The sequence below is a fragment of the Takifugu rubripes genome, chromosome 3, assembly GCF_901000725.2.
Source record: "Takifugu rubripes chromosome 3, fTakRub1.2, whole genome shotgun sequence".
NCBI classification, from domain to species: Eukaryota; Metazoa; Chordata; class Actinopteri; order Tetraodontiformes; family Tetraodontidae; genus Takifugu; species Takifugu rubripes.
Window position 1 is genome coordinate 9,681,944 of NC_042287.1, and position 27,745 is coordinate 9,709,688.

Sequence of the window (27,745 nt, forward strand, 5' to 3'; positions counted from 1 at the left end):
GCACTGTCTCACTGCAACCTTCGGATTTCTGCCCCCCTCCATCATCACTGGGAATAAAACCAAGACCCCTGGGTTCTGTTACTCACACCCTATTCACGATTGGGATGCATGTAATAAACTATTCTGGTGACAACTTTTTCACTGCAAGCTTTTTTGTAAAGCAGACAAAACCGCTGGTATTCTTACGATCTCCCTGATGGACCAGTACCATGTTGTTCTCTATGTTGTATTTACTCTTTATATTCAGTGCAGAGAACTGGTTATTTTCGGACATTCTTGGAAACATAAGTGGCAGAATGAATATTCCTGCCTTATCTTTGCACCCATTCTGAATAATGTTTGAGTTGAGCATCAGACTTTTCTCCCTCTTGGAACAGATTTATATTTTAAATAATTTACTTCGATGATATTTATAATTGAAGAAATATGTATATTCAGAAGTGTTTGATTTGGGTGCTTTTTTCCATTTGTGAACCTTGTTTTATGCTCGATAAACTTTGTGTTTGTCTCATTCTATTTTATCTGCTTGATATATTTCCAGATAGTTCGAGAAACCTGCAAAGCCAAGGAATACAATGTTGGAGATATTCAACCATAATTGTTTCTGGTAGGTATCGTTAACCTATTTGATGCACCGTGGAAATATTTTTTTTTAAAAATGGAATAACCCTTGTACAGTCCTTAAAGCGCACATTTAATTGCAATGACCCTCACTGGCAGAACCTTATGCCACTGGGCCAGCTTGAAATAGAAATATTAACACTTGGCTAGCAGTTGTATTCCTGTATGTTCTGGTCAATTGCAGAAGACACTCCAAGGTTGACGTCTGTTAGAGTCACAGCAGCAATGCTTCAGGCTGTTCAGACAGAATCTAAATTAGACCGTCCTGCACGCTTCACTCGCACTATGTGGATTAACACTTTGGAACTCATTTTTTTTGCAAATTGTTTGAAGTGTTGTGGCACCCAAATCTCCAACGTGAAGCGTGAAAAATAGATGAATCAAACAAGCACGTGTCTTATGTGTGCTGTCGCCACAACCTCCTGCTGACAGATGCCACCAAACCGTAGAGATTTTAGCTATTTCAACTTTCAGAAACAGCAGCGTTGACGCTGTCAAATCCAGAAATCCAGGCGGTCTCCCAGCAACCCTCTCGGCCCTCTTCTATCAATCCCAGTCGGCCTTTCGTTGCACATCTTTCATATCTTCCCCCATTTTGGCGCGCTAGTCTGGCTTCCTCCCACAGTCCAAAGACATGCTTCTGGTACTTGGTATAAACTAGCCACGAGTGTGTCTGTGTGTGTGTGTGATTGTCTCTTTATTCTGCACCATATGTCAGTTGCCCACTGTGTAGCTCCGTTTGCCAAATCGATGCTGACAATCCCTTGTGACCCACTAGATAATTGATTAATAAACTGACTTTTTATGTTGTGCAAGAAAAAAGCTTTTAGTTTGATGTGAACATGCACATTTTTAAATAGATGTATGAAACATGAAATTAAGAATATGGACCCCCCATATGCTACTTTTTCCCCTTGAATCATTCCTATAGAACTAGATTTCTAATGTATATACAGTTGTTTGAATTATACACATAAACATTGAGGGAAAACATGACTGAAAATGATCTGCTAACAACTGCGCAAAAAAAAGAAAAAAAAAGAATGAGAAATCCGACAAGTTGCGTGCATAAACCATCATTAAAACTTTAAACCCCGTTGTCATTTTCGACATTCCCCATCTGGATGTGTTGTCTTTTCTAAAGGAGGGCCGTGCAGCGGTGCCTTACATTCGTGCACATTCACTACTTATTCACTTTTTGCTCGCTGCCCAGAGTCATGATGCCTGTGCTAACAGCTAGTGTCTGAGCCTTATGAAGGCAAATGCGATTGCTCTGCAAAGGAAAATAGCTAACGGCTGAAGGTATTTCACCCTGCGTGTCGAAGGTTTTCGGGGTATTTTCCCTGAAAGGAAACGAAAAGAAAAATTTGCGGTGTCACGTTAGACCCGTCTGACAATGATTCAGCGACTTATTATGCGTTTCTGCTGGCTTCCCAACTACTAGCGGCTAGCTTGCTAGCTAGCGCGTGGTACGATAGTGAAGTCGAAGGATCGGGGTAAGAGCCGCACCGAGACGTGGTTGGGGGGGCGTTTGACACACTGCCGTTTTGCCGTTACCCGTTACCGAGTTGTGGTTAAAGTCTCGCCAGTTCAAAATCGAGGGTTTGCGTGGTTGTAATGAGTGCGGAGTATTTCGCGGCCTACTCAGCCTCGACCTAAAGTAGTCCAGAGTCAGGTCAGGACAGCATGGTAAATTTATGAAATGGGGATTGCCTGTTGGGACACAAACCGGTGGATATGGCTAATCCAAAGTCTTCCCGTCTTGAGATATTCTGTGGTGGTTATATGTCAACCTTTTTTGTGATTCAGTTGACTTTCTTAAAGTGGTGTGGAGCCCAAATGCCAAGTATTCTAGGTGTCCAGAGAAAACCTCGGTGGCTACCGTACCGGTAGCTCACTTTTAGCTGGGTGAACTCCGTAGCAAACGTTGCCGGCCAGTGGATTTGGTACATCGGGTCTGCTAGTGTTTGTGGGTTTTATATCTCGTGTAACTAGCCAGTCATGAAATACGTACATCACGTTTGTGGTTGTGAGTGCAGTCCAGCGTCCGTACAGTGACTTGGTAACATTGGGTAAATAATACTAAGCCGTTAGCAACGGCGACGTTAGCTCCTTGGCTAAGGAGCTACAACTTCAACCTGTAAGCGCTCACTTGCTCAAGTTGATTATGAGAGATTCTCAAGACAATAGCCCGCTTCGATGAAGTGAAGCTTTAAAATGAAGTATAATGACTGATAGATACACGTCGCAGGCCGTTAAATATTCTCTAACAATTTAATTGGTGTCGTATGTTGCTAGCTAGGACCTAGCAAATGTTCTGCTTTGTGATGATCGGTTCAAGATTGATAACCAAAGTAACTTAATCCTGGTCAATAACGTTGTCCAGCCCTCCTAGTAGATGTGATGTTTGTACTTACCTTTTAATAAACTCCATACAATCTTGTGCAGTTACAGATTTTTCAGATCTAGGACACGTCTATAACATGATTGTGAAACTGTTTTGTATTGAACAGTTTTAATGCTGTCATCTGTTATCTATACAGTTTTAATGTTGTCATCTGTTATCTATACAGTTTTAATGTTGTCATCTGTTATCTATACAGTTTTAATGTTGTTATTTATTGCAGGTGACTTGAATTGAACATGCTATTGAGTGGACATCAAATTTTGTGTAAGTATTTTTCAGTCAGAAAGAAGTCTGTGGTTTTGTTCAGTATCTTTTACCCTGTAGATCCTAAGCAATTTTAAACATACATTTAAACAATATTTTGTGTCTCACAGTTTCATTTGACTAATATGACACAAGGTTTCAGTTCATCACCTGTTTATTTCTTAACAGGAGCAGTTAAAGAATCACAATGAAAGTTGACAGAAGCAAGTTAAAGAAAACTCCTACAGAAGCTGTGAGTATGTTTATTGTGATATTTTTAATAGAAGTTCCTGATTTTGGTCTGATTTCATTTCCACCCTGTTTTCTTAACCTCTGGTTAACATCAAACCGAATCGGGTTACGTCCTTTCATTTCATAAGCTCACGTGTTCACATTTATATGGGCTTAGTCCAGACATTGTTGTGTAAAATCTTTACATATTACACAGGTCATATCTGAAAGACAGCTTGGTTATAATCTACTTTCATAGGAATTAGTTGCAAAAGCAATCAACAATCTTAACTACAGGAGCCTGACTGAGAATGAACCATTAACAATTTCTCATGTTCTTTGTGAACCAACAGCCGGCTGACTGTAGGATTCTCATAGAGAAGCTCAAGTCCTGCAGTGATGACCAACTGCTGGTTGAACTGCAGCATATTAAGACCTGGAATATTGGCAAGGTAAGGCTCGAAGAACAAGCTAGTAACCGTTTTGTTTTCCAACCCGTGATACTAGAGGAGCCTCTACTCACCAGGACAGCTGCAGAATATGTGAATTCACCTCTTAGCTTGTTGAGCTTCAGTCATTTATCTCACGGTAAACTTTACCACCTGGACTCGGCTCTGCTGGCTAGAAACCAAGTCTTTTAAGTGGTTTTGTGCTGCCAGATATTAGATTATAGGTGGGGTTTTGCAGGTTGGTCCAGATTGTGCATTTGGAAGTGTTTGATGTGCAGGATGGGTCATTAATGATGTGATTGTTGGCATCAAAATGTCCCCTGCATGTCCGTAGATGTTATGAATATATGAGGGTTTGGGAAATGACATTTGAGAGCTTAACGGTTTGTTTCTCTAACAGTGTGAGCTTTACCACTGGGTGGATCTCCTGGACCGTTTCGATGGCATTCTGTGTGACGCAGGCCAGACGGTGGAAAATATGTCATGGCTGCTGGTGTGTGACCATCCTGATAATGGGCAGCTCAAAGCTTTGCTGTTGGCAGTGCTCAACTTCACCGCCCTGCTCATTGAATATAGTTTCTCCAGGCATCTGTACAGTTCCATAGAGGTAGGTTTAAAAGATCACCATTTACCATTGCACAGCTATTCATGAACAGCAATAATTCATTAACAACTTTGTTTTCCACTTATTCTTCCTCCCTCCAGCATTTAACCACCCTGTTAGCATCCTGTGACATGCAGGTGGTCCTCTCTGTGCTAAACCTGCTCTATGTGTTCAGCAAGCGCTCCAATTACATCACGAGACTGGGCTCAGACAAACGCACGCCCCTCCTGGCCCGTCTGCAACACCTGGCCGAGGTTCACCCAAAGCTTTGTTTACCTGTTGTAATGTTCTCAGGCGTTCTGTTGTTCACGAGTGGAGCACTTATTGAAGGTTTGTGTTGTGTAGAGCTGGGGAGGGAAGGAGAACGGCTTTGGTCTGGCCGAGTGCTGCAGGGACCTGCCCATGACTGTAAGACCTCCCGCGTACCGCCACTCCACTCACTTGGAATTGCTGAATGAACATGTTCCTCAAGGATTTTTACCGGCTGTTTTTGTGCAACAGAAATACCCTCCGAGTGCCACAACGCTGCACTTTGAGTTTTACGCAGAACCAGGTCCTGAGGTCAAGTTGGAGAGAAAGGTGAAGAGCAGGACCCCCTGTGATTAAAACAGTTTGGGAATATTGTGTTGATTTGCTCATGTTCTCTCTGAACTCCCTCTCCAGCAGACCAGCAGTAACACGCTACACTATATTCACATCGAGCAGCTCGACAAGGTACAGCCTCGCTCACGCTGTCCTGATTGTGTAGGTGAATAATTTGGGGGGGTCTGAGTTGATGCCGTGTGTGGTTCAGATTTCAGAGAGCCCCTCGGAGATCATGGAGTCTCTCACAGTGATGTACAACATCCCTAAAGACAAGCAAACGCTGCTGTTCACACACATCCGACTGGCCCATGGTTTCTCAAATCACAAGAAGAGGTTACAGGCTGTTCAGGCCCGACTGCACGCAATCTCCATCCTGGGTGAGTTGAAGCGTTTCCTCAGCAGCACGGTGGAAGTCTTTTCTCCCGGTTTAACCACTGACACATCTGATTCTCTGCAGTGTATTCAAATGCACTCCAAGAGTCTGCCAACAGTATTTTGTATAACGGGCTGATAGAGGAGCTGGTGGACGTATTACAGATCACAGACAAACAGCTTGTGGTGAGCAAATACTTTCGTATTTTAGCAAAAAAACGTAATGACTCAACACATCAACGTTACGGTAGCTTCACTCGTAAGAGTAGGATCAACTCTTAAGTCTGAGAAACGCTGCCTGGCGGCTACCTGGTGGTGGAGCACTGTGACAGGAAGTGTAACAATATCTGTGTTGAGCGCTGTAAACCTGATGACGTTCAGTTTGCATTTTCTCTTTGGTCCTGCTGTTTGCCTGTTTAAGGGTAACAGGAGCATGAGATGGTGATTGGCAGTCAGACAATTTTGCATTTAGGACTTTGCATGAAAAAAGGAGAGATGCAGGTGTAATTTTTAAGGTTAAACTGGATCAGGTCATCAAGTCGCAGTAAAAATCAGTGTGTTTGCTGTCTAATTTCAGGACATAAAAGCAGCATCTTTGCGCACTTTAACTTCCATCGTTCACCTGGAAAGGACCCCCAAACTCTCGAACATCATTGATTGCACGGGTACTGCTTCGTACCACGGCTTTTTGCCCGTGTTGGTGCGCAACTGCATCCAAGCAATGATTGGTGAGAATCAGGCAGAAACATTCAGCCGTGAAGCTCGGTGTGATGTGTGGAAATGGCAAATGCTCTCTTTCTTTCCAAGATCCGCTGATGGAACCATACCCGCACCAGTTTGCCACGGCGCTCTTTTCATTCCTCTATCACTTGGCCAGCTATGATGCTGGTGGAGAGGCTCTTGTTTCCTGTGGCATGATGGAAGCCCTTCTAAAGGTGCAAGATCTAACTTTTAGCCCATTTTCAGGGTTGAATTGTTAAACTTCATACATTGAATGCAGTGCTAACTTTTAAGATGATCTTCTGTTGTAGGTGATTAAGTTCTTGGGTGATGAACAAGATCAGATAACGTTTGTGACACGAGCGGTACGGGTGGTGGACCTCATTACCAACCTTGACATGGCTGCCTTCCAGTCCCACAGCGGCCTTTCCATTTTCATCTGCAGGCTAGAGGTCAGTGAGACACTTTTTTTGAGACACTGTCAGTTCGTGGTAAAGCTAACAGTTGTGTTTAGCTAACAGTTACTGAAATTGCTGCCACATGTGCTTCTGGTGGTCTTTGACTTTTTAACTCTGTTTCTATTTGTAGCATGAGGTTGACCTGTCAAGGAAAGAGTGCCCCTTTGTCATCAAGCCAAAGATTCAAAGGCCTAATGCAGCTGTGGAATCTGAGGATATGGACACAGACATGGAGGGTAAGTCTGGGTTGTGGCATCATCAGTGTCATTTATGATCTAAAATTTAAAGCTGTAACTTTGAGATGCAGTTCCCAAATTCTCCTGTTGAGAAGAATCGGTGCATCAACCTTGTGTATTCTGGTAGTGTCAGAAGTGGCGATGGAAAGCAGCCCCGGGCCATCCACATCATCGGGATGCAGATCAGAGTCCGATCACCGGCCGTCTAACACGCCTCGTGCTGGTACGTGCTGCAGCTGTATTCATTTAGCTCGTCCGGTTACTCGTATTATCGTCACCTCTGTGATCTCTGGCTCCATAGGTATGCAGTGTATCCCTCAGAGGGCAGCTCTGTTGAAGTCAATGCTAAATTTCCTAAAGAAAGCCATCCAGGATCCTGCATTCTCTGATGGTATCCGACATGGTGAGTCGCTCCTCACTGTTAACCCACTTCCAGTCATGCGCCTGTCACAATCTTAGTAGTTTTCAAGATGCAGGTATTTAATAAAACGTATTCACAATATATTGTTTATTTCCTCTCCAGTAATGGATGGTTCATTGCCTACCTCACTCAAGCACATCATTAGCAATGCAGAATATTATGGCCCCTCGCTGTTCCTACTGGGTGAGTCCAGCACAAAACAAACCATTGAAGCATTCATCTTATTGATTTTCCCATTTTAACGGACCTTTTCCTCTCTGTCTTCCACAGCGACAGAGGTGGTGACGGTGTTTGTGTTCCAGGAGCCGTCACTGCTCTCCTCCCTGCAAGATAATGGTCTTACGGATGTCATGCTGCATGCTCTGCTCATCAAAGATGTGAGTCGGCAATTCACAAAGCAAATCCTTCACAGTTTGGTTTGTAGTTGCACTTGTCAATTTTTTTTAATTGGCTGAATAACTTGTATTATACATATTTAGTCAATATTAAAATCCATTTAAAAAAAAAAAAAAAAAAGCCCAGATAAGAATCAGTCTATTAGTAATATTCACTGCCATCGTCGTTTATGAGTGGAGGCACCAGTTTTGTTCATTGGCGCTGCACTTTCCAATCAACTCTGTTTTTCTTTTTAGGTTCCTGCTACTCGGGAAGTTTTGGGTTCTCTCCCCAATGTGTTCAGTGCGCTGTGCCTCAATGCCCGAGGCTTGCATTCATTTGTTCAGTGCCAGCCTTTTGAGCGTCTCTTCAAAGTGCTTTTGTCACCTGACTACTTACCTGCTATGCGGCGGCGGCGGAGCTCAGATCCATTAGGTGAGTTTGAGACACAGTTTGAGCCTTAGTCAGTGGAACTGGGACAGGATTTGTTGTTCCTCAGAGAGCTGTCCTGACTTAAATTAAGCCGTCGTAAATGGGGATGTTACAGCACATTGTGGTTTGGAATGTTTTTAATGGAAATGTAGTCAATAAATGTTGTTTCTCATTTCCTTATAATAACTAGTTATTCATCTCTTGCTAACGATGTCTCTAGGTGACACTGCGTCTAATTTGGGTAGTGCTGTAGACGAGCTGATGAGGCATCAGCCCACTTTGAAGACAGATGCTACGACTGCCATTATAAAGGTACGTGCTCTTCCTCGGCGTGCAGTTGTTCACATAGGGGGTATGTCCAGCATTGGCTGAGAAATGAAAGGTTTATTGGTCTTCCAGCTTCTGGAAGAGATTTGTAACCTGGGTCGAGCCCCTGAGTACATCTGCCAGAAACCATCTATCCAGAAAGCAGATGGCACTGTGGTGGTACCTCCAGCACGCTCAAGCCATGCTGCTGAAGAGGCGTCAAGTGAGGATGAAGAGGAAGAGGAGGCTCTTCACACATTCAGCCAACAACAAGGGGAAGCAGAGAGCACCAGACAGTCAGTGCCGCTTGAACTGTATGATGCATTCATGTGATGAGTTCATAACAACAGTATAGAATATCTTTTTTTAATTTTATTTACATTTTCATTTGAGTGAATACATGTTTGTTATTTGTTTTTTGACCTTTTTTGCTTTTCTGCAGAGTGGTTGGCACTGAGGAGAGGATACCCATTCCACTAATGGATTACATTCTAAATGTGGTAAGACTCGTTTGCGTGTTTACATTTGATAGTTGAGCATAGTATAAAAATAGATTCACCTTTTTATATTGTTTTATTTAGATGAAATTTGTGGAGTCCATCTTGAGCAACAACACAACCGATGACCATTGTCAAGAGTTTGTCAACCAGAAGGGCCTGTTACCACTGGTTTCCATTCTGGGACTGCCTAATTTACCGATAGACTTCCCCACATCTGCTGCCTGTCAAGCAGTAGCAGGTGTCTGCAAGTCCATACTGGTGAGTATGTTAACTGAACTAGGGGAATGCACCAAAGACACACTGAAATATAAATATCACGATTTCTGATCATGTTAAAAACTTTGATTGTACAGTCACCAGATCCGTAGAAAAGATGTCCAGCATTGATAAAATGTTGCTCCTCTAAAACCTTTTCCTCAGACTCTCTCACATGAGCCCAAGGTACTGCAGGAGGGCCTCTGTCAGCTGGATAGTATCCTGACTTCTCTGGAGCCACTTCATCGACCGATTGAGGTGCCTGGTGGATCTGTGCTGCTCAGAGAACTAGCTAATGCTGGCCACGTCACAGATGCTACTTTATCAGCCCGTGCAACACCACTTCTCCACGCCCTTACTGCAGCACATGCCTACATCCTCATGTTTGTGCATACATGCAGAGTAGGACAGGTAAAAACTGCCACTCATTTGATAACAAAAGCTGGTTACGGATAATCTTATTAGATTAAAATAATTTTTCATTTGTAATTATTGTCATCAGTAAATGTTTCATGACTGTAAATAAAGTAGTGTAGACCTATGCAGGACAAGACTGGTGCTAATCCAAAAATGATTACAGGCAGGCTTTCGGCTAGACATTTGTCTGAATGCCTGTTGTTTTTTTGTCTCAATAGAGTGAGATTAGAGCCATCTCAGTCAATCAGTGGGGATCTCAGTTGGGCTTGAGTGTTCTCGGCAAGCTCAGCCAGCTGTACTGCTCTCTGGTGTGGGAGAGCACAGTGCTTCTGTCCTTGTGCACACCTAATAGGTTTGTTTTTGATTTGTTTTTTAATCTCCCATTTAACACACTTTGTGATCGTGCCATTCTAAAACAATGCTCGAATTTTTCAAAAAGTTTGCCTCCAGGCTGCGAGTTTGGCCAGGCAGACATGCAGAAATTAGTGCCCAAGGAAGAGAAGCCATCAGGCAGCACTGCTGCACCCACAGTCTTTGGTGCAAAGAAAACTGGTAAATATAGATATTTAACTTAATTGAAAGCCTCCATAAACCATTTCATCAACACTATTCCACTTTCCTTTTTACCTATTTTTGTGCAGAGTCTGAGCCAGCACCTGTGGATTCACCAGCTACTGGCCTGTTGGAGGGAATGGGTCTGGATGGGGACAGTTTGGCTCCCATGGAGACTGATGAACCCTCTGCATCTGATGCTAAGTCCAAATCTAAACTTAGCCCAGCAATGGCCACACGTATTAAACAAATAAAGCCCCTACTCTCAGGTGAGATTTGCTTCTCAATTTGTTGGAATTACTTCTTGAAAGTTCTTGAATGACGCGAATTTTCATGCAACTCCAGCTTCATCTCGCTTGGGTCGAGCTCTAGCCGAGCTATTTGGCCTGCTGGTGAAACTGTGTGTGGGCTCCCCAGTGCGTCAGCGCCGCTCCCACCATGCTACAAGCACTGGCACTACCCCTACACCTGCTGCCAGGGCTACTGCATCTGCACTGACGAAGCTTCTGACCAAGGGTCTAAGTTGGCAGCCCCCACCTTACACGCCCACTCCGAGGTTTAGGTAAAAATTAGCTTGAGCATATACTGCCAATGTCTAGTGAGCTGCTTCTGGTGGCCAGTACTATATACTATTTTCAGTAATGTCTTATACATTACATAGCTGTACGTTTGTGAATTACTAGTTCTCATTGACCCAAATCAGTTTGGCTGATAATTTCATTGACAAAATGAACAACTGAATATTATTTTGTGATCATTGTGTTAACTGAACCGAGAAAACAAATGATACACTTCTCAATGTGGCAGGTTGACATTCTTCATTTGCTCGGTGGGCTTCACATCTCCGATGCTTTTTGATGAGAGGAAGTACCCCTATCATCTCATGCTTCAAAAGTTTTTTTGCTCCGGTGGTCATGATGCCTTATTTGAGTAAGTGGCTCGTTATTGTAATGATTTTCAGAGAATATCAGTCCTCTTAATTCAGAATATAATAAATTTCATCTTAATCAGGAGTTTTGTTTGCACATTTGTTCAGGACATTTAACTGGGCCCTGTCAATGGGAGGAAAGGTGCCAGTTTCTGAGGGACTTGAGCATACTGATCTTCCAGACGGAACAGGGGAGTTTCTTGATGCTTGGTTAATGTTGGTGGAAAAGATGGTGAACCCAAGCACTGTGCTTGATTCACCCCACTCACTCCCAGCTAAAATGCCTGGGGTCACACCTACCATACCCCAATTCAGCGCTCTTAGGTTCCTCATAGTCACCCAGAAGGTAAGTGTATTTCTGCCCTGTCGCTATTTGTTCAAATAGAAATAAGCCATTCAGCCCTGTTTCCCTTCTGAGATAACAAGTTGAATTTTAACTGTAGATTTGATTTTGCATTCATGTTTTCATCATTGTTCAGGCTGCATTTAGCTGCATCAGGAGTTTGTGGAATAGGAAACCACTGAAAGTGTATGGAGGCAGAATGGCTGAATCCATGTTGGCCATTCTTTGTCACATCCTGCGAGGGGAGCCCGTTATTCAGGAACGCTTGTCTAAAGAAAGAGAAGGCACAGTGCGAACAGATGACGAGGTGGCCTCCTCTGGTTCTTTGGGACCCACTGTGGCACCTGGAGCATCCACAAGTGGAGAGGCACCAACACAGACTGGATCAACACCCGGGGGATTAGCTGATGAGGCAACTAATTCTACCCCACGTCGGGAGCCCCAAGTTAACCAGGCTCAGCTTACACAGGTAACACAGGTAACACAGGGAACGTTATGAGAGACATCTTGGATTTCACAATTTTGTATAATTTTACTACATATAAAAATGTTCAAAAAGTCTTTGCTCCAAGCCCTCCACGCCGCATTGGATGACATTTTTTCAACAGAACATCTATCTATTGGGATTTGTCATTCCTTCTAGCTCCTGCAGCATGTGTTGTACTTCCCCCTGCTTCCACACACATTACTGTTATTTATATCTGTGTAACATTGATATTATGCTTCCCTCAACACCAAATAATGTAGCATTAATACAAAGACACAGATATAAGACAATGTTGTTGGCAAAATAGGGCAGTATGATTAAATCAAAATTATAACTCAGTGTTTAAGGGTGGGGGGGGGGAATTTAAAAATTATTTTCTAACCTCTCGGCCTTTCAGCGATTTATCCAATACAACAGTTAAGCTAAGCGGCTCTCCCATTGCAGTCCTTAAAGATGGTAGCAACAGCTCAACAGCTGGGTTGTTTTATCATTTTTATAAAGTTGTGAAGGGCAGGGCAACTACAGGTTGTGTAGTTTGGTGGCCTTATTAGAAAAAAAAACAGGTGGAATGTTAAGCTATCTTCCTTTTTCTAAATTTGCATGCACTGAACCCTGGGCCACTGTGTTTTATAACAGGGAAGATGCAGAGGGAGAGAGAGGCCCACACAGTTCCACCAGGATCAACTTCAGCAGGTATAAGAGTCATCAGGGAAAGGAATTAATCAATCAGGGAATTAAAGAATAGGGAGAGTAAACATAGAGAGGCTGTAGTGAGGACTGAAAAGTAAAAGGAATCTGGACACAATTACTCGGTCTTTTTAGGGCACGTGTGCACGAAACTGGAAAAAAAACACACATCGGTTATTTGAGTGGTCAAACTGGTTTCCCCCATCCCACACAATATTTCTTCAATCTTTTTTTTAAAAAAAACCATTTTTGCTTTGTAACATTTCAGCTGATGGATATGGGTTTCTCAAGAGAACATGCCTCAGAAGCTCTACTAAACACCAGCACCATGGAGCAGGCCACAGAGTACCTTCTTACGCATCCACCGCCTCTTCTCGTTGGAGCAGTAAGAGTAAGAATCGATGCATAAAACGTACATTCATTCCTTAATTTACCTGTCAGTATTGGGTAATTTACATGTTTCTCCTTTCCTGTGAAGGATCTAACCATGTCTGAAGAGGACCAGATGATGCGGGCCATTGCCATGTCGCTTGGGCAGGAGGTCAGCATGGAGCAGCGTTCGGATTCTCCTGAGGTGTGGAAAAGTTACTGCTGAAATTGGAAGTGAAATACAGCATATTAAAAACTGTGTTTTAGACAGCCATTTTAAAATTTAACAGCTGCATGTAGCAATGTTTAGCAAAGCATCATTTTAACACATTTTCATCATTGTCTCAGGAAGCAGCACGTCGGCGTGAGGAAGAAGACAGGAGAGCCAGGGAACGGGCAGAGGAGGAGGAGGCCCGCTGCTTGGAGCGATTCATGGAGGCCGAGCCTCTGGACCCCAAGGAACTTCATACTTTTACTGACTCCATGCTGCCGGGCTGCTTCCATCTTCTGGATGAGCTCCCTGATACTGTCTACCGACTCTGTGATCTGCTAATGACTGCTATCAAGAGGAACGGACCAGAGTACAGAGATCTCATCCTTGGACAGGTTGTTCACCAGGTGAGTGGATAATCAATTACAGTCGTCTATCCATTTATGGGACATTAGTCGCGTTTGTCTTAATTCTGTTCATGGACGGGAGAATATATCTAAATTAATTTTTGCATCTGATTGTGATTTGTGTAGGTGTGGGAGGCAGCAGATGTGCTGATTAAGGCAGCTGAACCTCTGACAACCAGTGACACAAAGACGGTGTCAGAGTGGACCAGACAGATGGCAACACTGCCCCAGGCCTCGAAGCTGGCAACACGAATTCTTTTGCTTACGTTGCTTTTTGAGGTTAGAGCAAAAAATAATAATATGCTCGCTCTTTCTCTCTAACACTGTCTCTTTGTTTAATACATTCCAATAAGTAATTGTTTTTTGGTCTGAAAGGAACTCAAGCTGCTGGGTGCCAGAGTGGTGGAAAAGAGTGGAATTCTTGATTTGCTGATTAAGCTGCTGGAGGTTGTACAACCCTGTCTGCAAGCTGCTAAAGAACAAAAAGACATCCAGACTCCAAAGTGAGTTTTATTAAGCTCTTTATCATTTAGTTTTGGGTTAAGAGAGTGTTTATGCAGCGTCGTCATGGTTTTTACACCTTTGCAGATGGATCACACCAGTTCTGTTGATCATTGATTTCTATGAGAAAATGGCAGTCTCTTCAAAGCGCAGAGAACAAATGAACAAGGTAATGGCCGATCTTCTTAATGGCAGAATTACAACAATAAACTGACTTTCAGGGGTGGATACAGTATATGGATTAATATATGAGACATCTTCACAGTGGCATCTCTGCTTTGCCCTAAATACTTTTTATGAAAAGTTGATATACACTCAATAAAATATAAATGCAACACTTATGTTTAAAGATGTAATTACCTTTTCTATGTAGGCAAGAGACCTCGAATATTGTTCACAAATGCGTCTAATGCCAGGATCAGACTACACAAATTTAGCCTGATTTTGACCCGACAGACACGTTGCAGAAAAGGTTCACTGTCATGTCATTTGTTGTGTGCCTACTTTACCACGGGTTATAATTTTGTGCTCTTTCCCCCTCCCTTATCTGCAGTATCTTCAGCACAATGGGAATAATTGGAGATGGTTTGATGACCGCTCAGGCCGTTGGTGCAGTTACAGCGCTTCAAACAACAGTACCATTGACTCTGCATGGAGAGCAGGGGAGAGCAGCGTCCGCTTCACAGCTGGACGCCGCAGATATACCGTGCAGTTTAACACTATGGTCCAGGTATGCTCAGACATCTTCTATTAAATTCTATCAAAGAAAATGGATGATAAGTAGTGTTTGTTAGAATTTTGGAATTGATTGATTGCCACTAATCTATTGAATAGGTAAATGAAGAGACTGGCAACAGGAGGCCAGTAATGTTGACTGTACAGAGAATGCCTCGTCTGCCAAAGCCTGCCAAGACGGGGAGTATAACTGACTCGGAGAGAGAAGAAGTAGAGAGAAACAAAGCCGCGGAGACACACACCGATTTGGAGTCAATTGTAACATTGGAAAAAAATACGCCAAAGGACGATTCAAACCAGTTGAAGGAAGCCATCTCTGTCCCTTCATCTTCTCTGGACTCTGACTACTCCCAAGGCTCTGACATCGTTGTGCAAGGCCTGACTGAGGATATGACCACCGTTCTCATTCGTGCCTGTGTCAGCATGATAAGTGTTCCTGTCGACCCAGACACCCTCCATGCTACTTTGCGCCTCTGTTTGCGTCTGACGCGCAATCACCGCTATGCTATGATGTTTGCCGAGTTGAAGAGCACACGTATGATTCTGGGGCTAACTCAGAGCTCTGGCTTCAACGGCTTTACCCCACTTGTTACTCTGCTCTTCAGACATATCATAGAAGATCCTGCTACACTGCGGCACACCATGGAGAAGGTTAGCCTGTTCAGAATATGTTTCAAATGTTACTTATATGATTTGTTTCAGTAGAAATAATTGCATTTTCCTATCATGAACACATTGTTTTGTTACCATAGGTGGTGAGGTCAGCAGTGAGTAGCGGCGCAGGTAGCACTACATCAGGGGTGGTGTCGGGCAGTCTTGGTTCCAGAGAAATCAATTATATCCTCCGTGTATTGGGTCCTGCTGCCTGTCGTAATCCTGAATGCTTTGTTGAAACTGCAAGCAGTTGTGTCCGCATTGCTCTGCCTGCACCTCGTGGAGCTGGCACAGGTGAGGGGATCCAAGGTTGTAGACAGTGTTTTGTTTTTGTGTTTTTTTCATTTTTTAGATATTAATGCTGAATTATAAACTCATTTTTCTCCAGCCTCTGATGATGAGTTTGAGAACCTCCGAATCAAGGGACCTAATGCCGTGCAACTGGTGAAGACCACCCCACTAAAACTATCCACTTTACCACCTATACCTGAAACTATCAAGGATGTCATCTATGACATGCTTAATGCTTTGGCTGCCTACCACGCACCAGATGAACGTAAGCTGTTAATCAAGCGCTAACCCATAGACAAAGAATGCGTTGTTGGATCTGTACTAAGTGTATGCTTGACTGTGGTATAGCTGAGCGCACAGAAGAACGTGCAGCTGTGGTGCCTGGTGGTCAAGACCTGTGTCAGATACTGCAAGATGTGGGTGATGATGTCTATCAGCAATACAGACTCACCCGCCAGGCCAGTGACTTTGACTCCCAGTCTGCTTTCCATATCAACGTGAGTCTCAGGTTTTCCAGCATCTAGCAAAAAATTACACGTGCGATTTTACCTTTAACCTTAAAAATAGAGGCCTGTCTCTTCCTCTCAGACTCAAGTGTTTGCTGCTGATGGAGCTGTTCCCGAGTCCTCCCAGTCTGGAACACCACAGGGTGAGGGTGAGTCTAAACCCTGCTTCTTAAAGTCCAACAATATCTGTTCAATGTGACTTTGTGCTTTTTGTTGTAAAGCACTACATAGAATGGGAAAGGTCTCTGTCAAAAGTTTAGGAGAGAAAACACTACACATCTTGTGTTGTCCAAAGGTGGTTTGCAGTCACGTGATTCCAATGGCACGTTAAATTCAGATGGGGCAGGAAATGGAGAACAGGAATTGGAAATGACCGAAAGCGAGTATTCAGGACCTGCAGGTAGCAGCTTTTATCTAATTGTAGGAAAACATTGAATAGGTCACCATACACACAAAAGTGTTTTGTTTCCTACATCTTGTCTGAACAAGGACCCTCATTTTAGAACCACTGACTGTGATTGCTAATGTAGCTAGCATTGGTTAAAAAAAAAGATGCATGTAACCACTGAGCTTTGAAACACACAAACTCCAGAATGATATTGCAGTTGGCTACATTTCATTAATATAACTTAAAATTGGTCTTTATTTTTGATTTTGTAAGCTATGGTAGTATTTTCATTACTGTAGCCTCAATTTGATCATTTGGTACAGGACATGATATGGGCATTTTCCTTCTGCCTTCCATCTGCACTCCTGACGTCACCTGCAAACCACCTATAGCTTAGATTTAACTCAAAGAACGCTTGCTAAGAACCACGAACAATCTTTGTTTACCATAACTGTCCACAATTGTTAAAGAGCTTTACTTTTTACATTTATTTCCACAGTAAACCTATTATTTTCTGGCAGTGTTTCCAAATCTTTAAAAGATTAATCTTTCTTTTAGTGGAAAAGCTTCATTCATTTCAGTTCACCTTAACATTATTTTTATTTATGTTATTGACATCAAATAATATTGTCCTAAATGTTTGTGGATTAACAAAATAATCAAAAAGTAGTTTTTCTTCTCTTCTTCTTTTAATCATTATTTTCATTGTGTACTGTATAAGTGCCTGGGAAAGAATCCTATAATCCAATTGGTATTATTTTAAATCTTCCAGCTTCCACACCAGAAGAGATGCGTGAGGAAAAGAAAGAACAGGAAGGAGAAAAGAGTACAAGCTCAGAGGAGAGCAAAGCAGCCAAGGTAAAGGCAAGCAAGCCTTTGATGCCTACTTCCACCATTTTGAGACTGCTGGCTGAACTGGTACGCTCTTATATGGGCATTGCTACACTGATCGCCTCCTACAGCTACACGGCTGGACAGTCTGAGCTTATTAAGGAGGTGAGTAATTCTACCTGTTGTTTTTGCCTTTCGCATGAGATGATTGATAAACACGTGTCCACACGCATGTAATTTTTAATTTATTATTTTTTGAATAATGCTAACACCATTTTGACCTTGGGTTTTGGAAGGACTGCAGTGTTCTAGCTTTTGTGCTCGACCACCTGCTGCCCCACACCCAGAATTCTGAGGACAAAGATACCCCAGCTTTGGCACGTTTGTTTCTTGCAAGCCTGGCAGCTGCCGGAACTGGCACTGATGCACAGGTGGCTCTGGTGAATGAGGTGAAGGCTGCCTTAAGTCGAGCGCTAGCAATGCCGGAAGGTGCTGAAAAACATGCCAGGTAATTGATGCAAAAATGTCTAATTGTGAGCAAGGTAGTGATAAATTATCACATTGTTAACGAACCATTGCATTGTCTGTTTCTTATTTTCCAGACTTCAGGCAGTTATGTGTATCATCAGCACCATCATGGAATCCTGTCCATCCACATCCAGTTTCTATAGTACAGCAGCTGCCAAGACTCAACACAATGGCATGAACAATATCATAAGGCTCTTTCTCAAGAAAGGACTGGTTAATGACCTGGCACGTGTGCCTCACAGCTTGGATTTGTCCAGGTATATTTTAATACATTTTTTTCAGTTGATTTACCACTTTACATAAGAGCAGATGACATTACAAAAATTGTCTTGCTGACTCCGAAATACAAGGAAGTTAGTATTGCGCATATATTTATGCCATACAAAATCAGTGTCTAACTCCACATTTTACTTTGCTTTAGTCCCAACATGGCCAACACTGTTAATGCTGCCCTGAAACCTTTGGAAACACTATCACGCATTGTTAACCAGCCCAGTAGTCTGTTTGGAAGCAAAGGAAGCTCCAGCAAAAACAAAGCAGAACATGACACAGTGGGCGCTGCCAGGGATACCAACAGTAACACTCAGGATCAAGGTACCAGTGCCTGTTAGATATGCTTCAAGAATTCAGGTCCTGGGATTCCAGTTGTTTTATTGTTGAGTGTGTATCGACTTTTTAAGGGGAGTCGGGTGAGGCAGAGCCTGTGGAGGGCAACCACAGGGTGCAGGGAACAGACAATGACCTCATGGATGGCGAGACAGAGGGAGACACAGTGGTCATTGCTGGCCAGCCAGAGGTTCTCAGCACGCAGGCTATGCAGGTGATCATCGTTGTACATAAAATAGGATTTTACTACACCATACGCTTTTAATTGTTTGAAGAAAGTAGCAAAAATAAATCTAGTTTTAATTCAATTTTTTTAACATTTGTGGTTTTTTGTGTTTGATAGGTTGAGAATGAGTTGGTGGATCTAATTGATGAGCTGCTGGAGAGAGATGCTGGAACTGTCAATAGCACAATTATAGGTAAGTTAATTTGGGAAAAGATGTTGATTAGCTTTGTTAATTGTGCAACATCGATATATATATGTCCTCACATACAAACTTGTGTGTGTTCTCTTCAACCACAAACTAAATCTGCATTTGCACATATACAGTAGAGACCTGAAGGACTCAAATGATTGCGAACTGATTTTAACGGATGCTGACCTTGTGTGCTGTAAATAGTGGGACGAAGTGGTGAAGTCGAATCACAAGAAGATGTATTGATGGATGAGGCGCCCTCCAACATTAGCCAGGCATCGACTCTTCAGGCCAATCGAGAAGGTATTTTTATCAGTTTTATTTCAATTGGGGGGAAAAAAACTTTTGACATTTAGACTTTTAATGCCAGCTTGCCACTAGATGTCGCTGTTAATGTTATGAGTGAAGTCGCAAATGTTTAATATGTCAACGAATGGAATAAAACACAATCAAGAGTTCATCCAAGCTGGAGTGGCAGTTTTAATGACAATGCCAATTTTGTGTGTTTTTAAACTACCTAATTGCAGTCAGCATGATGTTAGTTTAAGTTGCTGAGGTGCAAATGGCCAAATTTTGTGTTAACTACATTCCTCGTGCTTTGTTTAAAAATTCTTGTAACAATAGCAGTTTTTTTGCTCACGTGTTAGATTCTATGAACATTCTGGAACCAGAAGATGAAGAGCACACACAAGAGGAAGATTCTAGTGGCAGCAATGATGATGAGGATAGTCAGGATGAAGAGGAAGAGGAGGAAGAAGAGGAAGAGGAAGATCAGGTATGAGTTAATAAAATGGCATGATGTTCTGTCTTCATTTTTGATTACTTATACTTTTCACTCATTTCGCTCATCATAATCAAGGATGATGAAGAAGGGGATGAGGATGATGACGATGAAGGATCAGAGATGGAATTGGATGAGGATTTCCCTGAGATTAATGCTGCACCACATATTCGCTTTGAAAGGTTTGACAGGGATGATGACCTCATCATAGAATTTGACAACATGTTTTCCAACAACGGTAAGCAAAGTTTATAACTGACCTTTTGCAAGTTCATTTCAATTTTAAGAAGATTCAATTATGATTAAATTGTGACCAAGCTCATCTCTAATGCCGGCCTTCTCTTTTTTTCTTTATCTCTGCTGCCAAAAAAGCTGACATCCCACCCTCACCAGGAAACATCCCCACTTCCCACCCTCTTATGGTGCGTCATGTTGACCACGGTTCACTAACTCTAGGTGTAGCAGGTACTAGTACCCGTCTAGCACAGGGTATGGGTCGCAGCCAGCGAACTCTTCGCCAACTCACCGCCAACAGTGGACACACAATTCATGTCCACTACCCTGGCAACCGTCAGCCCAACCCTCCACTCATCTTGCAACGGTAGAAGTTTCATTTTAAAATGGCTTTGCTGTTGATATTTTGGTTTACTCATTTAATCCATCAATGATTTTTAGATTATTGGGCCCCAGTGCTGCAGCAGACATTTTACAGCTGTCGAACTCCTTGCCTCTACAATCTCGTGGCCGTGCTCGTCTTTTGGTTGGAAACGAAGATGTTCATATCATTGCTCGTTCGGATGACGAGTTGTTGGATGACTTTTTCCATGAACAGAGCAGCACTGGGGGACAAGCAGGTGAGAGCTTTTCATCAGTTTTCTTTTTTTAATTTTGTTATGCCATGATCTTGTGGTTTAGTATTGACTTAAAATCTGAACATTGCTCTGTTATCAGGCACTCTTTCTAGTATCCCTACTGCTTTAACGAGATGGACGGATGAGTGTAAGGTTCTGGATGCTGAAAGTATGCACGACTGTGTAACGGGTATGTTTGTCCTTGAAACATTCACTGATTCATTCACCCTGTTAGATCCCTGCTCACATTGGATGTGTGAGAAGAAACTGTTGCACATAAGAGAGGAGCAGCATGGCTGCAGTTTATGTTACTAAGACAAGTCCGCCTCTTTTTAGTGGTGAAGGTACCTATCCTGCAGCATCTTGAAAGTCTAAGAGATGAAGAACTGGAAGAGCGTAGAGAGAAGAGAAGGAGGCAGCTGGCCGAGGAGGAGGAATCAAAGCAGAATGAGAGGAGGGCGTCTGGAGCAGAACAGACCAGGGAACAGAGCCTGCAGGTGAATAATTAGTGGATTTTGTTTTAGTAAAACACTTTTCAGTGGTAATTTGAGGAAATTGTATTCTTTAAAATATAATTTAAATCTTATTGTTCACAGGGATCAGGTTTGGGGACAATTAATGGTTCAGACAACACTGCAGGTACTGTATCTATGTGGATTTTTTTCTTTTCTGACTTTGTGTCTAACATTCTTCCGTGAAGGTCACCCAGATACCAGCAACCAGCAGAGCTTGCTGTGGGATGAGGTAGTAGTTTGTATAGTTTTAGGATCACACCAGATCTGGGAGATAACTATACAGTCTACTGTCTTTCCCATGGCAATGCCATACCAGCTCAACATCGAATGCAACAAAGGAGTCAGATTGTAAATTTGCAATCACAAAATCAAGGACTCAGTTTTTGGTGTGCATTACCTTATGCAGCAGCTTATTCTATGCTGTTAGTATGTCCTTGGAAGAGCTTTCTTGTATCAACATTGCATTGTATTGATGTTGCTGTTGGCCTTGCTGTGGTGAGGTAGTAAGTTGTGTTGTTGTAGGGGAAGATTGTGCACCCTGTTCAGGAGATAACTATACAACTTACTGCCTTCCTCAGCAGGGGCTAATGTCATCAAAGTGAAAAATGTTTACCATATTGCTGTTTTAATGTTTAATGTATGTCTGCAGTGAATCTGTGTGCTGTTTACTTGTTAGATATTGCATTATTCATTCATTCATGTCTTTGTTTTTTATGGATTTTGCAGTTGGCGAACAGACTCAAAGCAGTATGGTATCATGTCTGGATCCACCCAGGGTCTCGGAGGGGTTCCTTACAGCTCCTCCCTCTGGAGCAGTCACTCCTACTACACCTGCTCCACACGAACAGGCATTGGTGTCCCTGGAGACGGCTATTGGTCAGCAGGTCCATCAACCAATTGCTGACTTGCTGCAGGCTGAGTCGCACACCAGCTCACTGGCAGCTTTGGCTGGGACTGGTCTCTCCTTGTCTGGATCTGAAAGGCCAAATAGTGAAGTGGAGGCATCACAGATGGAAATGTCGCCAGCACCCACAACTGGTGAGAGAGGAGGAGGAGCATTGGATGAAGGCAGGGAAGGTAGACTAACTTTGTAGACTCTTTCACGACAAATACTCAGGGTTTATATCTGTTTTGTTGATTAGGATTTTGTGAAGAAATGTACATTTTTCCCTGTTATTTCAGAAGGTCAGCTTTTGGATACTGTTTAGAATTTCCTAATCCTTATATTTTTCTCCTCCCACCCCTGCACTTTGCTCCAACAACAGCATCTCTTAGTCCAGATATTGTGGAGAGTACAGAACCTGCAGTCGTTGGCGTGTCACAACTTGAAGGGTCGCCCATGGACACCAGCAGCCCTGCCTCTGCAACACAGGAAGAACCTGCTACCAACCCAGCTCAGAGTGCCCAGCTTTCTCAGGAACTGTCCGGCAGTGGGGAGAGTGGACTGACTGATAGACAGACAGATGCAGAGACTGGGTGAGTAGCTAGGTTCCTTTGACCAATATATTTAAAATCAACCAGCATATTTTTAATGGGATTACTTCTTCCCTGTATGCTTTTATTTGGCCAATCTTTCACTCTATTAGCAGAAATGCAGGCCTACATTATCACCAGTTTATTGAGAGAACCTTTTATTTTTCTTATAAATGGGTTAACTTATTACTATATAGCACTTGGCAAAAGGATTTCTAAATATTTACAGCTCCACTTCTGTCTCTTCACCTGGGGAAACGATGCCCAGGAGTGATAGTGCTGACAGCCAGTCTCAAGCCATCCAAGAAGAGCCCCTCCCATCTACTAGCAATGAGGAGGAGGACCCACTTGCAGGTAAAACTGAATGCTTTCCACTTCGTCAATTAGGTTTTCAAGACAAATTTAAAGAAACCTCAACTTATTTCTAATGCATTGTAATCATAGGCATAAGCCTGCCAGAGGGTGTAGATCCTTCTTTCCTTGCAGCACTTCCTGAAGACATTCGTCGAGAAGTGCTGCAGAATCAGCTTGGCATCAGACCACCGTCCCGTCCTCCTGTTGCCACCAGTCTGCCCACCACCACTGCACCAGTATTGGGAGGACCAGGGGTTACAGAAGTCAGCCCTGAGTTTCTGGCTGCATTGCCACCTGCCATCCAAGAAGAAGTGAGTTGCTTTTAATAAATAATCAATTCTACTTTTATTTTTATCTTTTATTCTCTAAAAAGACCCATATCTGGTGCTTTCGATGTGACTGATGACAAATGTAGCATAATGATTTCTGGGTGTAGAAACCTGATCACATTCAGAAAATACTGTCCAGATGACAGAATGACAATTCATTCCTAAATGATCACTTGGCAAACGTAAGCATTTCATTTGTTCTTTTAGGTACTTGCCCAACAACGAGCAGAGCAACAGCGCCGGGAGCTAGCCCAACAGCCCCCACAAGGAGACACTCCTTTGGATCCAGTCACATTCATCCAGACACTGCCCTCAGAGCTTCGCCGTAGTGTTTTGGAGGACATGGAAGATAGTGTGCTAGCTGTCATGCCACCAGATATTGCTGCTGAAGCAGCCGCATTGCGGAGGGAGCAAGAAGCACGGCAGAGACAACTAATGCACGAGAGATTGTTCGGTCATAGCTCCTCTTCAGCTCTTTCTGCCATTTTGCGTTCACCAGCCTTCACCAGTCGATTAGGAAGTAATCGAGGTGTCCAGTACACTCGACTGGCCGTGCAGAGAGGAGGCACATTTCAGATGGGAGGAACAAACCACAGGTATAAAAAACATTAATCCAACACTTTTTGTTGAGTTATTGATGCAATGAAATTGCACTTAACAGAAAAAAAATGGTTGTGTTTTTCCAGGCCATCTGGTTCCAGTGTAGACTCTCTCCTACGTTTACGTGGTCGATTGCTATTGGACCACGAGGCTCTGTCCTGCCTGCTAGTTCTGTTGTTTGTGGATGAGCCAAAGCTCAATACCAGCCGTTTGCACCGTGTGCTCAGAAACCTCTGCTACCACTCCCAAACACGCGGGTGGGTCATCCGCAGTCTGTTATCCATCCTTCAACGCAGCAGTGAGAGTGAAGTGTGTGTAGAAACCCCACGTTTAGAAGACTCGCGAGGCAAAAGAAGTAACCAAATAAGCTGTGGAGGAAAAGGCACCACTACATCATCTCTCTCTTCATCCTCTTCTTCATCATCAACTTCCTCCTTAGAGCTGCTGAACAGAGTAGAGTCTCGCAGCTCTAGTCAGCTCTCCTGGCTTTCTGTTTCTATGGATGCGGCCTTGGGCTGCCGGACAAACATTTTCCAGATTCAAAGAGTATCCAGTCGAAAGCACGCTGACAGGCACACTGCTGGTGCATCTGCAGGTTCAGGAACTCTGGGAGGAGTGTCGAGCACAGCAGCAGGTGTCACATGTGGTGGTGGGGGAGGTACCACTGTTCACATTCACCCGCAAGCAGCTCCAGTAGTATGTCGACATGTTTTGGATACACTTATTCAGCTAGCAAAGGTGAGTGCGGTCTACTGACTTGTCAATGGTGACGTGGTGCAAAGAGAAAGCTTAAATTGGATAGCCGTTATAATTTTTTTTGTCTGTTTCTGTAGGTATTCCCCAGTCATTTCACACAGCAGCGTTGTAAGGATCTGTCAGCCGCCGCTTCGGAACTGGACTCTCGTCTTTGTTCGATCTCGACTGGAGGAGTGGGTGGAGGTGTTGGCATGAGGGCAGTGCCCCAGCCGCAGAGTAACACCACGTCCAATTCTTCCAACACCCAAAACTCCTTAGGTGCTACTGCTGCTAATCTTCAGTCACTTGGAATCTCCACGGACTTTTGGGATCTGCTGGTCAAGCTGGATAACATGAATGTCAGTCGCAAGGGCAAAGCCTCAATGAAGATGGTGCCTCTAGGTGGAAGTGCAGAGGCAGAGGGCGCTCAGTTCAGCTTGGAGACCTCCCCCCTTGGCCAGCTGATGAACATGCTGTCTCATCCTGTCATCCGGCGGAGCTCCCTCCTCACAGAGAAGTTACTGCGTCTTCTGTCCCTTATATCTATTGCCCTTCCTGACAACAAAGCCACAGAGGTGCCTGCTGGACACCCCACCCCACAATCTGTCAATCCCAACGTGGCAAGCAGCTCAGGAGCCCCAGCGCCCATCACAACGCTCGGCACCTTAACTACCGCAGTGGGCTCTACTCAGCCTACAGTGGTAGTTCCAGGGTCATCAGTGGTGGGAACTGCAGCTCAGGGACCATCCTCAGGAACCATTATTGTCGCTTCCCAAACTCCTTCAACAACAATCTCTATACCTACATCTACTGGAATAACAGCTCCAGGTAGTGCAATTTAAACATATTCGGCATCTTGTAGACTGATTAACAGCAATTGAATGTTTGGCACTACAGGAAAACAAAAGATTACAACCAGCATCGTAGACAGTGACAAGATGGCATCAGCTGGACTCACGGAGAAACAGCTTCAGCTGTCTGTGGAGGTATGAGGCTTGTCACCTGGTCGCCGTCTAAAATATGTCTGAAGAGATTTTAGTAATTGATAAATAGAATATTTACTTTGAGGCTTTATTTTGTACAGTAACATTTCTGCAGCTTCTCCAAAGAAACCTTCATAATGTATTTTGTTGTGATAATTGTCATAACCCTTGATTTTCTAATGAATGTTGTGTAATCTTCTCCCAAGGTGTTGACGTCTCATTCGTGTTCAGAGGAAGGTCTGGAGGATGCAGCTAATATTCTGCTGCAGTTATCGAGAGGTGATGGTGCCACCAGAGACACTGTGCTCAGGCTGCTTCTCAGTGGAGCTCGACACCTGGGATACACTCTTTGTAAACAGATTGGTTAGTACCAGGCAGTTACATTGGTGTATTATGTTTTATTCCTCTTGGAAAAAAAGAATTAAAAAAATATATATTTTCATTCTTTCAGGCACGTTGCTGGCTGAACTTCGAGAATACAATTTGGAGCAGCAGAGACGTGCACAAGCTGATTTACACTCCCCAGATGCTCCTGAAGATTCCTCCATCACAGCCAGGCTCAAGGGCAAGATGAAAAGCAGGTTAGCTACAACGTTAGTGGATTCTTAACCTCTGATTGCAACAACAAATGTAGCCGCATTTGTTTTTTAATGTGATGTACAATGATTTTGTGAATTTTTTGACAATAACCCATATCTCCATTGGCATAATTATATCTCTTGTTTCAAATGAAGGTTTGATGGAGCAGAAAGTGTTGTGATTGTTGCTGCACAGAAGCGTACTCTTGGGGGACGCGAACTGCAGCTACCGTGCATGAGCTCACTAACCTCAAAAACATCGACACAAAAATTCTTCTTGCGAGTGCTGCAAGTCATTATCCAGCTGCGGGAGGACACGAGGCGGGCAAACAAGAAAGCAAAACAAACCGGGCGATTAGGTGCGACACAAGACACGAACTCCCACAGTTGACGTCGTCTCTAATGCTTGTAACAGCCTGATTTACCTCCTGATGATTGTTTGCCAGGGTCCTCCAGTTTGGGCTCAGCCAGTAGCATCCAGGCTGCAGTGCGACAGCTAGAGGCTGAAGCCGATGCCATCATCCAGATGGTAAGAGAAGGCCAGAGAGGTCGTCGGCTCCAACAGGGCCCTCCACCCACTGTCTCTTCTGCATCTGCTGCTGTCGTTGCTGGGTCCTCAGTAGCTGCCCCCCATCCCCCTGCTGGTGCTGCTGCCACACCTGCTGCAGTTGCAACGGTTAGCATGAGCTGCACTCACGGCAGGCGTTATACGTATTGTCCCATTGCATGTGTTTTCAATAACATGCTGTATAATCTAACCTGGTTTTGTCTGAACTTGGTTTGTGCATTTTGGAAAAGCTAAAATATTGTTTGTAATGCATGTGACAATGTCACACTGGAGTCTACCAGCTGCAGCTCTCCAGCCCCATCATGAAGAGGGATTTGCCTCTCAAATATATTGCCTCAGCATAGGCCTGTGCTCTTGTTGACGTGGACTTTGCTGTGTCCAATAGTTTTATGAATTAAACGCTTCATTGTTTTGCATCACTCTGGCTTTTTTGATTTGGCTTCTTTAGTCTGAAGCACAGTCGATGGGAGAGGCTCAGCCAACGCAGAGAGATGACTCTCCAATGGACGTGGACCAGCCTTCTCCTCTAGAGCAAGATCCAACACCTCTGGGTAAGCTTTAACGATGACCTTGGGGTTTTTCTGTGTAATCATTAGATATGTCCTTTTAAGTTTTTTATGTCATGCATATTCTTTTAATCACTCTTGAAGTTCTACTTAAACCAATATAATTTTAATAGCGAGACCGTTTCACTCTACTGATTTTGACAGAAATAATTGCCCATATTAGAGCTTAACTTTGCTTTTTTTAGATGAGGAAGGAAATGGCCAGTCTGAGAGCGAGGAAAGACTTCCAGACCTCCCACTGCTAAGTGAGCAGCTGTTGTTGGATGAGCTGTGGGACATGCTCGGAGAGTGTCTGAAAGAACTGGAGGAGTCGCATGATCAGCACGCCGTGCTGGGTCAG

The 27,745-nt window shown here is 43.5% G+C and overlaps 1 protein-coding gene and 2 non-coding genes across 20 annotated transcripts in view; all 3 read left to right on the top strand.

Moving 5' to 3' along the window:
• The window catches only part of huwe1 (HECT, UBA and WWE domain containing E3 ubiquitin protein ligase 1), a 31,768-nt gene that overhangs the window by 844 nt on the left and 3,179 nt on the right, over positions 1-27,745 (top strand). Inside the window, exons 2-75 of one of the 18 annotated variants that reach the window (XM_029833829.1) lie at positions 542-607; positions 3,249-3,292; positions 3,461-3,524; positions 3,856-3,954; positions 4,352-4,558; positions 4,657-4,809; positions 4,901-4,963; positions 5,057-5,134; positions 5,219-5,269; positions 5,349-5,517; positions 5,598-5,698; positions 6,090-6,240; positions 6,320-6,447; positions 6,544-6,684; positions 6,821-6,926; positions 7,054-7,149; positions 7,228-7,329; positions 7,450-7,530; positions 7,618-7,724; positions 7,980-8,157; positions 8,375-8,466; positions 8,554-8,774; positions 8,903-8,960; positions 9,042-9,218; positions 9,381-9,626; positions 9,851-9,984; positions 10,072-10,184; positions 10,274-10,453; positions 10,530-10,746; positions 10,992-11,114; positions 11,221-11,458; positions 11,592-11,924; positions 12,579-12,635; positions 12,898-13,020; positions 13,108-13,203; positions 13,347-13,616; positions 13,743-13,895; positions 13,992-14,119; positions 14,205-14,286; positions 14,671-14,847; positions 14,952-15,503; positions 15,605-15,800; positions 15,895-16,062; positions 16,146-16,294; positions 16,365-16,452; positions 16,599-16,703; positions 17,464-17,687; positions 17,819-18,030; positions 18,125-18,307; positions 18,472-18,644; positions 18,731-18,870; positions 19,000-19,075; positions 19,277-19,375; positions 19,720-19,847; positions 19,932-20,091; positions 20,226-20,454; positions 20,529-20,707; positions 20,805-20,894; positions 21,041-21,201; positions 21,301-21,343; positions 21,946-22,296; positions 22,485-22,695; positions 22,922-23,046; positions 23,137-23,357; positions 23,583-23,971; positions 24,062-24,713; positions 24,809-25,538; positions 25,608-25,696; positions 25,900-26,056; positions 26,145-26,274; positions 26,428-26,630; positions 26,718-26,947; positions 27,288-27,390; positions 27,591-27,740. In XM_029833829.1, the coding sequence (XP_029689689.1) occupies positions 3,480-3,524; positions 3,856-3,954; positions 4,352-4,558; positions 4,657-4,809; positions 4,901-4,963; positions 5,057-5,134; positions 5,219-5,269; positions 5,349-5,517; positions 5,598-5,698; positions 6,090-6,240; positions 6,320-6,447; positions 6,544-6,684; positions 6,821-6,926; positions 7,054-7,149; positions 7,228-7,329; positions 7,450-7,530; positions 7,618-7,724; positions 7,980-8,157; positions 8,375-8,466; positions 8,554-8,774; positions 8,903-8,960; positions 9,042-9,218; positions 9,381-9,626; positions 9,851-9,984; positions 10,072-10,184; positions 10,274-10,453; positions 10,530-10,746; positions 10,992-11,114; positions 11,221-11,458; positions 11,592-11,924; positions 12,579-12,635; positions 12,898-13,020; positions 13,108-13,203; positions 13,347-13,616; positions 13,743-13,895; positions 13,992-14,119; positions 14,205-14,286; positions 14,671-14,847; positions 14,952-15,503; positions 15,605-15,800; positions 15,895-16,062; positions 16,146-16,294; positions 16,365-16,452; positions 16,599-16,703; positions 17,464-17,687; positions 17,819-18,030; positions 18,125-18,307; positions 18,472-18,644; positions 18,731-18,870; positions 19,000-19,075; positions 19,277-19,375; positions 19,720-19,847; positions 19,932-20,091; positions 20,226-20,454; positions 20,529-20,707; positions 20,805-20,894; positions 21,041-21,201; positions 21,301-21,343; positions 21,946-22,296; positions 22,485-22,695; positions 22,922-23,046; positions 23,137-23,357; positions 23,583-23,971; positions 24,062-24,713; positions 24,809-25,538; positions 25,608-25,696; positions 25,900-26,056; positions 26,145-26,274; positions 26,428-26,630; positions 26,718-26,947; positions 27,288-27,390; positions 27,591-27,740 (12,370 nt within the window). In that variant the 5' untranslated portion in view covers positions 542-607; positions 3,249-3,292; positions 3,461-3,479. Of the gene's footprint in view, positions 1-541; positions 608-692; positions 1,924-1,990; positions 2,118-2,742; positions 2,762-3,248; positions 3,293-3,460; positions 3,525-3,855; positions 3,955-4,351; positions 4,559-4,656; positions 4,810-4,900; positions 4,964-5,056; positions 5,135-5,218; positions 5,270-5,348; positions 5,518-5,597; positions 5,699-6,089; positions 6,241-6,319; positions 6,448-6,543; positions 6,685-6,820; positions 6,927-7,053; positions 7,150-7,227; positions 7,330-7,449; positions 7,531-7,617; positions 7,725-7,979; positions 8,158-8,374; positions 8,467-8,553; positions 8,775-8,902; positions 8,961-9,041; positions 9,219-9,380; positions 9,627-9,850; positions 9,985-10,071; positions 10,185-10,273; positions 10,454-10,529; positions 10,747-10,991; positions 11,115-11,220; positions 11,459-11,591; positions 11,925-12,578; positions 12,636-12,897; positions 13,021-13,107; positions 13,204-13,346; positions 13,617-13,742; positions 13,896-13,991; positions 14,120-14,204; positions 14,287-14,670; positions 14,848-14,951; positions 15,504-15,604; positions 15,801-15,894; positions 16,063-16,145; positions 16,295-16,364; positions 16,453-16,598; positions 16,704-17,463; positions 17,688-17,818; positions 18,031-18,124; positions 18,308-18,471; positions 18,645-18,730; positions 18,871-18,999; positions 19,076-19,276; positions 19,376-19,719; positions 19,848-19,931; positions 20,092-20,225; positions 20,455-20,528; positions 20,708-20,804; positions 20,895-21,040; positions 21,202-21,300; positions 21,344-21,945; positions 22,297-22,484; positions 22,696-22,921; positions 23,047-23,136; positions 23,358-23,582; positions 23,972-24,061; positions 24,714-24,808; positions 25,539-25,607; positions 25,697-25,899; positions 26,057-26,144; positions 26,275-26,427; positions 26,631-26,717; positions 26,948-27,287; positions 27,391-27,590; positions 27,741-27,745 lie in introns of those variants that run through there. The other 17 variants (XM_029833845.1, XM_029833838.1, XM_029833839.1 and 14 more) reach the window with 17 other exon arrangements.
• On the top strand, positions 21,440-21,518 carry mirlet7g (microRNA let-7g). The gene has a single exon (NR_105397.1). It is a non-coding gene; the product is annotated as a microRNA let-7g (primary transcript).
• Positions 21,711-21,794, top strand: mirlet7h (microRNA let-7h). The gene has a single exon (NR_105278.1). It is a non-coding gene; the product is annotated as a microRNA let-7h (primary transcript).